Consider the following 10,090-nt stretch of genomic DNA (forward strand, 5'->3'; position numbering starts at 1 on the left):
TCCCAATGAATCCAAAAAAGTTCTTTATATACTAAAAACTCAAATCAAACAATGTAGCTAAATTATTATTAGGAACGATTTTATATTAAAGGAAAATTGTTTGATAAACAGGCACAGAAAATTACTATTAATTTTTATTTCACAATAAGTTTAATTATACTTTGTTATTTTAATGAAGTTAAAATAAAAAAAATTCATTGATAATGTGTATTTCAATTTTTTTGTTTTATTATAATCAGTCAAACCTTAACTATAAATTTATAAATAACCGGTTTTTTTTTTTCCAAAATATTTTAAAAAACAAGAGTTAATATAAAAATTGAAGCATGGAAATGGAAAAGGCTGTAAGTGTCAAAAAACTAGTTTTGAGAAAATGAAAAATACAGGTAGCTGACCAATTTTGTTCTAAAATTATGGAAAAATCACAGCTCTAGGAACTAAACCGCAAGTTAGGAACTTCCAATGAGTATCATTTGTTTGGTGCTGGTTTCTTTATCATTATCCCATCAGAACCTCACTTTCCATACTTCTGGGACTTGCAGCCTTTTCATTTTCCATGCCTCAATTAAAATAAATTAAATCCATAAAGTCCCAACATGCTTTATTAATAACTTCAAATGTCCAATGTTTCTTCCAACCTGGCTATCATCTTAACACTATAGACAACAATAATTGATAATGATGATTTTCAATTAAAAGTATCTATATTTAAATGAAAAAGCAGTGAATATAGGTTAATTTTGACTATATTATATTAGACCTGGGAAAAATTGCCTCTGAATTTATAATAACATTAAGAAAATAAATATAAAATTAATCACTTTCTAATAATGTTGATTTTAACTAGAATACAAAACATTTTTAATAAAATAAGAAGTCAAAATAAGTTATAGTAAAAAATATATTTTTAAAAATAGATTTCTTTTTATATTTCTATTTATTCATAATTTTTTTAAATTCAAATTGAATTTGTGTAATGGATTGATTATATGTTACGGATCTCTGGAGGAGGGACATATAGGACAGTGGAATTGAGAAGATAGCGTAGATATGGTTGAGAAAAAAAAGAGGGAAGGAATGAATAAGGAAAAATGTAATGTAATTTTGTTTGAGGAAGAAAAAAATAATAAAATTGTATTTAAATAAAATTTGAAATTTATTAGATTTAGTTTATAGTTAGTTGTTATTTGAAAACAAAATAGAGAAAAAAAATTGTATCTTTGTTAAATAATATATGTTAAGTATGCTGTGGTGTAGTAACCCCGATGTATTTAGGCAACATTGCTGAATAAAACATTTCTCTCTCTGGGATCAATCATAATTGACAAAGTTCTACTTCTTAATTGTAAAATTAATTAATTATTATTGCTATAATAATCTTTTTTATGAAGTCATAAAGAACTTAATGCATAGATAACCTTAGAGAAAAGGAAATACAGTTTTATCATGAAAAAGTCTTATTGGAGCTATTTTTTTGGCTGTTATAGAGCTTCTATAAGACCAAATCTATAAATATTCTTATATTTATATCTAATCAATATCATTTTGATAGTCAAGTAAAACAAAAAAAAAAAAAATTTGAAGTCCAACTTCAAGCAATTCACAAATATTCTATATTTTTATTAATATGGTATTACATTCAAACGCCGGTCAACTACAGTAGAATCACCATGTCATGAGCTGTACATATTCAGTTTTGTCACCAAATATTAGTTTCCAATAAGAGCAACAAATTCATAGTTTTTCTTTTTAAGAATTAAATTTTTTTATTTTTATGTGAAATTCGTTGGTTGTCATCACTCATTCGACCATTTGTTTCCTTACTATCTAATATATATTAATTTTTATTATAAGCTCATTAGCAAATGTTTTTATTTTCTAAATTCTCAAAGAAAAGAACATGTGTCTAGGTGGTCTCCATCCATTCTCCCTTGGTTGCATAGCACACACATAGAATTCCAGGCCAGAATTAAAATTTAATTAACCCCAAAACATTTTTATCTATAACAAACGAATTACAATAGAAGGGCTTGGAGCAATAGGGAAGCCACATGACAAAAATTATTCAGTCGAGCATTTTCTAAAAATTCTTATTTAATGTTTTATACAGTTCATATTCCATAATATTAAAAGTTAACATGTTGGAACTAGAGTGTTACGCAAATTAACAGAGAAACAAAGGGGCATAAAATTTTAGCTGTTTTTATAATTTTGGCTTATCACATTCTTACTCCAAACAATTAACTCAACTAGATTTTTTTTAAAGAAGTAATTTCAATTTAACAGCAGTTCAAAAAAACTTATCAATTAGAATTTTTTTTAAATAAATAAAAAAATATTTTGCAATCTTATAACATATATATATATATTTATTTAGTTACTATATATAAGTGTTTTTTATATTTTATTTCATATAAAAATTTATGTAAATTTTGGTACTATTGGTAAATGTACAAAGTTTTTTCAATAGACCTCCGGCAATCAGATACTTTTTTGGCGTAGTACTTTCTTGTATTTTTTAAAAATAAGAGTAACTATTATTATTAATCTGTTTAAATTTAATTTCATAACAGTTTACCATTATTTTAAAAATAAAAATTTATGCAGAAACAGTTACTCTGAAATTTATGAAAAAACTAATATCCTACTTAGATCTTGGTAGTTAAGTATAAAACAAACACCTTTTCATAAATCTATTCCATGCTTCAATTAAAAAATGCTGCTTTTATGAGAAGAAGTGATGATAATATTAAAGTTAAATATAGATTTTAAAACATGCAAACATTTATTAAATCATTACATCTACACAATATTATGTTATCATTGGTCAATCATCAATTGTACCAGAAAACAATAAAAATAAGTTTTACATATAATAATTGATATATTTCTAGAAACGATAAAGATTGAAATATCTGACATCATATGAAATATAATTCTTCTGGATCAAATTGATATTGTTCTATTTAGTTTATTAATGAAATATGTTCCTTGGCTTTGATAATTTTTTTTTTTTCCAAAGAACAATTCTTTTGAAAAACAAACTATATAACTTTCACTGAGTACCACATTGACAGTTTTTAATACTCAGATTTTTAGAAAATAGTTTCAAGACTAACAAAAAGTGATTGGTAGTTGGCTAAATAGGTTTTGAAGAACTTTAATTTTTAGGCCTTGAGGATTTGACATTTTCACTTCAAAATCATTAACAGGGTACAATCATTATTAAATATTATCGTTCCACTATAATTACTTATTCACATTTTATAAAAATTCATATTTAATAAAATACAAATGAGTGTTAGTTGAATCAATGTTGCTAGACCTACATAAATGAGTATTTCTTAATATGGGTCCTACTAACCTCAATTTATAAATATATAATAATAATAATCATAATAACATAATAAAAAAGGCATTACAGATGATATAAAGTGAGATATCTGATTGGACACTTGTTGGTGTTGTGATTGATTAAATACTTTGTTGCTGATTTTTAGTTGACTGTGTTGTATATTTTGATGAAAAAAATATATAGATGAGAGATATATGTACAGAGTACATACTATTTTTGCTATATAATATGAAATATTTTCATAAATGGAACAATTTTACTTATACGAGGCTATGAATTTAAATGATGCCTAATGCACCAGCTTGAGATAATAAATCTTTTATTTGGTGTTATTTCTAATAGTAGGTGTACTTGAAATTTGGACAGCACATACCTTTTGTTTTTGAAAAACTAAAATAAATTAAGAAATAATATCTAACTCTGGAGGTATATTGAATATAAATTGAAGTATATTTAATATAAAAAAGATTGAAGTACCATATTTTTTATAATGTATCTTTTATTGATGCAATTCAACAATAATAGATATAATTATCATTATTTTATTATTAAATCACCAACTTTAAATGCATTTATTATGAGCAAAAAATTCAAAATATCCTTGTTTAAGAATATCATTCAATTTGCGTTTTTCGCTCCAAATTGGTTATGAACTTTTATCTATAACTATATATCAATCTGTTTTAATTTCAACTCTATCAAATAACCATTAGTTATATACTTAATATATATTTTAATATAAGAAACGCTATAAATTTAAGAGAAATAATATGAGTAGTTTCAGGAAAGTGCTTGGTTAAAAAAAAAATATTTTAATCATTTATTTATGTATCTATGATTTCAGTTCAAATACATTATTTTTTTTTTTTTTTTATGTATCCATCAAAGTTCATAAAACATCATTAATCTGTGAATCTATAAAAGTTCAAAATACAGAGAGAAAATGAAGTTACAAGACTTACTATAACTCTTAATAGTTACATTCATTTTATGAACATACATTTTTGGAACATGTAAAGAATAAAAAATGTAACTTATAAATAGTAACATTTTTTAAAATATCTTTAAACTTTTAACTATACATGTGTAAACCACATAACATTTTGCTGAGGTCACTAAAACAAACATGAAAAGCAACAACTGAACTAAGAAATCTACTAACATTTATTTAATTAACTGGAGAATAAATAGGTAGAACACTAATTCTAGAGCTTTTATAGAGAAGTTTTAACGTTGATAAATCCTCTAAAATCACAGAGAAAAAATAAAACAAAATAAAAAAAAAACTTATTAAAACATTGTCAGCAATTAAAGGCATTGATTAATCGAAGACTAGACATGGTAAACGATCTGGGAACTAAAAAAACTTAAAAATAGATTACTTGTTTTTATGTTCTAAGTTGTTAGAAAAATATCTGTGATAGACAACATTTCATGTAAACCATACAAGTCGTTTACCATAAGCCTTCAATTTGTCTTTTATAAACAATCATACAATAATTAAACTTAATTATCACCAATTTAAAATAATGTTCAACCTGTTAAAAATACTCATGCAGTGTGTACTATTCAAACCCGTAACTATAATGATTTCTCAGCCAAATGTGATTACTGAAGAAATTATAATTTTATTTGTTTATTCATCTAGGAAAGTATTAAAATATACTGTTTAATAAGTTTTAAAAATTATAATACAAACAGTTGTCGATTCACAATAAAAAAAAAAAAAAAAAAAAAAAGTATACATCTCTATTACAATAAACATAGAAAAAATAATAGTGGAACTACAAAAAAAAATAATAATCAGGAAATCAAATAAACAAAACATTTAAAAATTAAAGTAATATCATATAATTTCACTTCTCTATACAGAAATTGATAAAAATGGGAAACAAATGAGAAAAAATAAATAAAATAAAAGCAAAATGTACATTTAAAATAATTACAAAATACTGATACATCTTCAATTACAATTGGTCAAGAAAATTAAAATTTAACTTTTATACTTTGATAAAAATAATTTCTTTTACATTTATATAACAAGAATAGTAACAAATCTTATTCCCCTTTGTAAAAATACAAAGGTATAAACAATTAAAAATTTACAAACTAAAAAAAAAAGTTAAATAAATTAAAACCTTGCTCCAACAAATATTGCTGAGGAGTCATGATCTCCATATCCTAATTTTTTGGCATGCTTGAAGTGTTCATTTGTTGTAGCGCCTAGTGGCAATGGCTGCTCCAGACTGTCTCCGAGATTCAGGGCTAATTTCACATCCTTCTGAAGATGTGACAATGCCATATTTGTGGTATAATTACAATCATGGATGGCTGTACATTTATCTAAGACATATGGGCAATTCAATGTCGATATTTTTAATATATTAATTAACTCCTCCTGAGGAAGCCCGGATCTGTCAGCAAGAGCCATACCTTCGGCTAAACCAGCCAGGGTGATACCAGCCATCAGTTGCAAAACTAAATTCATTTTTGAAGCATTACCAGCTTCACCAAGGAAAAACGAATTCTTCCCAAAAGCTTGAAAACAGGATTCACAATCAGAATAAAGAGCTCGGTCACCAGCAGCCATAACTATTAAAGAGCCTTCCTCTGCCTCTCTTTTACTACCATGCAACCTCACCTCAAGATATCTCCCACCTCTGGAAGTAATTGCTTCGGCAATATCTAAAGAAGCTTCAGAATCGATACCTGTCATTTCAACATAAGATTTACCAGGACCCATTTCCATTAGAGCACCACAATTGCCGAATACCATTTCTTTTGCAGCATGAGTATCCGATACACAACAGAATGTCACGTCGGCAGCAGAAACGACATCGCTAGGGGTTAGTGCTACTTCTGCTCCAGCTTTTTTAAACTCTACGCTCTTTTCAGGAGATCTGTTCCATACTACCACTTTATGCTTAGAGTTTAGTAAATTCTTGACTATGCCAGACCCCATAATACCAAGTCCGAGGAAACCGAAATTCAGAGTAGATGGTTCTATATTCTTCTGAAGAAGAGTTTCAGATATATTCTCTAGATTTAAGGGTGGATTGACAGGCTTGCTAATATTAGGTGGTCGGTGAAGAAGATTAGCACCAGGACTTTTCCTGTAGGTTGGAGTAAAAGTAAGCATTGGATTTTCTTCTTGAGAATCTGGTAGAGTTGAGTCAGGATCTATATAACTCATGTACCTTCGTTTTGGCTTCATATCAATACTTGAGTCTGTGCTTGATCTTTTCTTAGGAAGTACAGGACTAGTTTCTTTACGAGGTATTTTGGTTCTTTTCTGAGCACTTGATGATTTTGAATCTTCGTCTTTCTTAACAGAAGATGGAAGAGATTTCTTATTAGTCGGTGTCAAGGAGGGCTTTTTCAGAATTCCTTTAAGTTTCTTTGGTGATTTGGTTTTGTCAGAGTTTGGGGTCGATTCAGTTGACCCAACTAATTTATCAAAAGCATCTTCTTCAGCTGGTGGGGTAAATACAGCACTTGGACCCTTTTCAATAAATTTTTCAATTTCTTCACACGCTAATTTAAAGGATGCTGATTTGTTAGCATTTCTCAATTCTTCTTTGAAAGTGTTGTAAGGCTTAAGATTACTTGCTTCTATCCAGCTGTAGTTGTTGCTACCAAAAAAGAAAATACAGTGATGGACACCACTCTTCTTAACAACTGCTTTCAGCTCTTTCGTTGGTTCAGTAATAACGCCTGGCCATGGTGGGAAGCCTTTCATCTTGGCCCAAACTAAGTCGTTGATTTTAAAAGTGCTCATGTTTTGTAGTTGTTTATTTAAAAATGTATATAAACACTGAAACTGAAAAAAGACCGACTTTCACAGATATATAAACTATGTACCAGTAAAAAGAATAAAAACTTCAAATTACAAGCAATAACACCACTGTTCATAAACAAGTAAACAACACAACGCCACCAACTCAACTAACTACAGTGAAGCGCCGCCATTTACAAGCACCACCATAGCTTGGCATGAATCGATAGTTGATAACAACTCCAATTCGATAATAATAAATAATAAAACAAGTTTTAAAAAGGACGCTAGTTTGATAAAAAGTTATTCAATTTAATATTTATTATTCTCCATCGATTTTTAGCACTTATTTAAATCTAATTAAAGATAACTCAACACATGACAATATCGGCTGAAAACTACACAAATGATTAACTGTCTATACTATTATCTGATACAAAGTACTATAAAAAAGAATCACTAAATTTAGAAATCAGTCAATTATAAGAAGGCCAAAGAGGTAGAGGCAGTACATCATGAAATATGAACTTGCCCCCCACTACTTCAATGGGTGTGGCTATGATTGGGACGCTAGTTATGTAAGCGTCGTCTAAGAAATAGTATTACGTAACGAACGAAATGAAGTATATGGTTATTTATTTAGAATATACTGAATTTACGTCAATAAATGACACTTAGAACAAATTATTTTAAAAAAGTGTTCATAACATAAAAATAAATTATTTCAATCATTGATTGTTATTAACAAACTATTGTGCATGAAACTTATATTCTGAGTTTAAAATCGTAATAATGATCCCTGTTCTTAAATAAAGAAATTATTTCTCTAAGAAATTAACTTTACTTTATAAATTAGACATTTCTATTTCATACACCACAGTCAATGATATATATTGTTAATTTTATTCTAATGCCTTCCATAAAGTATTGGAAATAAAGGAGAATGAAAATGAAATTAAGAAGTATATAAGTGGTCCTAAAATATTGTTTCAAATAATAATAGCACATTATTGTATTACTTTTTCATGAATTTAAGTAATTAAGCATACGTTTTGTGGTGAAGGTGATAGTAAAAGTATCAAAGCCTCGATCCACCCCTGACTTGCATTCTACCAGAATTATTTGGATGTTGAACAACATAATTGATTTTATAAGTTATCAAAGAATTATTAGTTATTGACTTTGGTCTGTATAGATGTGTTTGAAACACAAGTTTATTCTGAAAGCATAAAAAAAAATTATCCACCACAATTTTTGTTAAACATTTATTTTTTTTATTATATTATTTTAGTAACACCAATTTATATAAATAATTGAAGTATTTATATGGTAGTATTAAAAACTTCACAGGTAGAAAAGTACTACTTTCTTATTTGGCTAATGTTTCTGATAAATCTTGCTTTAGCACTAACCCAATCAGAGGTCAAAATTTCTTTATTTTAACTCTGATTTTTCAGCTCATTAGGGCCCATTGATATTCCAGATGTTAAAAAAAAAATTAATTTTAAAAATAAAAATTTGTAAAATAGTATTTGTATAATATTTTTTTCTGTTATTAATTATTTGTCTGTTGCTAGATATTACTTAAAAATATATAAAGAAAATTACAACATTATTCTGGAACTGTAAACTTGATGTGTTTATAACTGAAAATATTTCTTTGTTTTAAATATATGTCTAGTGACCGAAATATTTTTAATTTTTGTATCAATTATATGACTTTTATTTATCTATAAAACAGTGATTTCTTTTGTAGATAAAGTTTTAATTTCATGAATACGTTTTTTCTGTCAATGTAATATAATTTTTTATGAAGTAAGATCAGAGTTCTGGGCGGTAATAAAAAAAAAGTTCTCAAAATAGGTGAAAAAAATATTTATTAGAAAACTACATCTTAACCACATAGCATGCCTTCATCAGAGCCAAATTACAATATTACAAAGTGTGGAAGGGCTATGAGATAATATATAAATATATAATCTTGTAGTCCTTTATATATTGTATATAGGTACGTAGGTACCTAATTAATGTTTTTTGATACTATTTGAAAAATAGCTTAATCAATTGTTCTTTATTTATGGTTTAACAGTGTCTAATTATATTTTCAGAGGGGATCTAATACTGATAATGCCTTACCTCTTGATCCCGTCAAGAAGCCTAAAGAAGGAGTTCAATTGTACCCCACTGAAAGCCTCACCTATACTTGGTCAGGGATAAATGTCTTTGGCCGAGGAGAACCAAAGAAAAAAAAGATTATAAGCAAATTGTTATGCCGCAACACTGAGAGGTCCAATAGGAAGCATATTCTGAAAAATGGTAAAGAATATATAAAAATTTTTATTACATAGTTTATTACTTACTTATTTAATTTTTAATACCAAAAGTTATATTGTTTTGAAAGCTTAATTAGAAGATTCTATTCCACAAATAAAAATATTAATTTATTAAATTCAGGAAAAATGTTTTAACTTTTAATGAAAAAAATTAATAATTGGTACAATCAAAAAATGTCAAGGTAGACATTAAAACTGTTTAGGTTTTCATAATATTATTTACATATTAAATACATCACTTTATACATCAAAAATAAAAAGTTTTGAAGTAATTGGAACTGATAGGCAACATTCATTTTTTGAATAAAAGAAAACTTTTTTTTTTAAACTCTCGAGTTTAATATCTCACATAATTTAGCAATTTCATTAATGACAATGAAATTTATTCAACTAAATCCCTTGATATTAATTTTAGTTACGGGAATGGCTCTTCCTGGTGAACTCATGGCACTTATGGGATCTTCTGGTGCTGGAAAAACAACCTTATTAAATACATTAAACTTCAGGTAATGTATTTATTAAGTCCAAAGGTTCTAAGAATTAAACAGGTAAATTAATGAATGGATGTTTTCAAATTATTTATTATAAATTAATTATTAACTTTAAAATATTGATATTAATTTGTGT

At 26.9% G+C, this 10,090-nt stretch overlaps 2 protein-coding genes across 2 annotated transcripts in view; one reads left to right on the plus strand and one right to left on the minus strand.

Annotated features, from left to right (window-relative positions):
• LOC106686426 (protein white) overlaps positions 1-10,090 on the plus strand; it is a 77,961-nt gene that overhangs the window by 52,425 nt on the left and 15,446 nt on the right. The window contains exons 2-3 of the mRNA XM_014429735.3: positions 9,239-9,446; positions 9,879-9,969. Of these exons, the coding sequence (XP_014285221.1) occupies positions 9,239-9,446; positions 9,879-9,969 (299 nt within the window). The remainder of the gene's footprint in view (positions 1-9,238; positions 9,447-9,878; positions 9,970-10,090) is intronic.
• Positions 5,235-7,349, minus strand: LOC106686427 (cytokine-like nuclear factor N-PAC). The gene has a single exon (XM_014429736.2). It carries the CDS (start codon positions 7,131-7,133, stop codon positions 5,487-5,489), a length of 1,647 nt encoding a protein of 548 aa, XP_014285222.1. The 5' UTR covers positions 7,134-7,349; the 3' UTR covers positions 5,235-5,486.

The sequence above is a fragment of the Halyomorpha halys genome, unplaced genomic scaffold (assembly GCF_000696795.3).
Source record: "Halyomorpha halys isolate HHAL.00 unplaced genomic scaffold, Hhal_1.1 Scaffold817.1, whole genome shotgun sequence".
NCBI classification, from domain to species: domain Eukaryota; kingdom Metazoa; phylum Arthropoda; class Insecta; order Hemiptera; family Pentatomidae; genus Halyomorpha; species Halyomorpha halys.

Excerpts from the sequence above, each read along its gene's own strand:
- LOC106686427 (XM_014429736.2), bottom strand. The coding sequence starts at position 7,133 with ATGAGCACTTTTAAAATCAACGACTTAGTTTGGGCCAAGATGAAAGGC.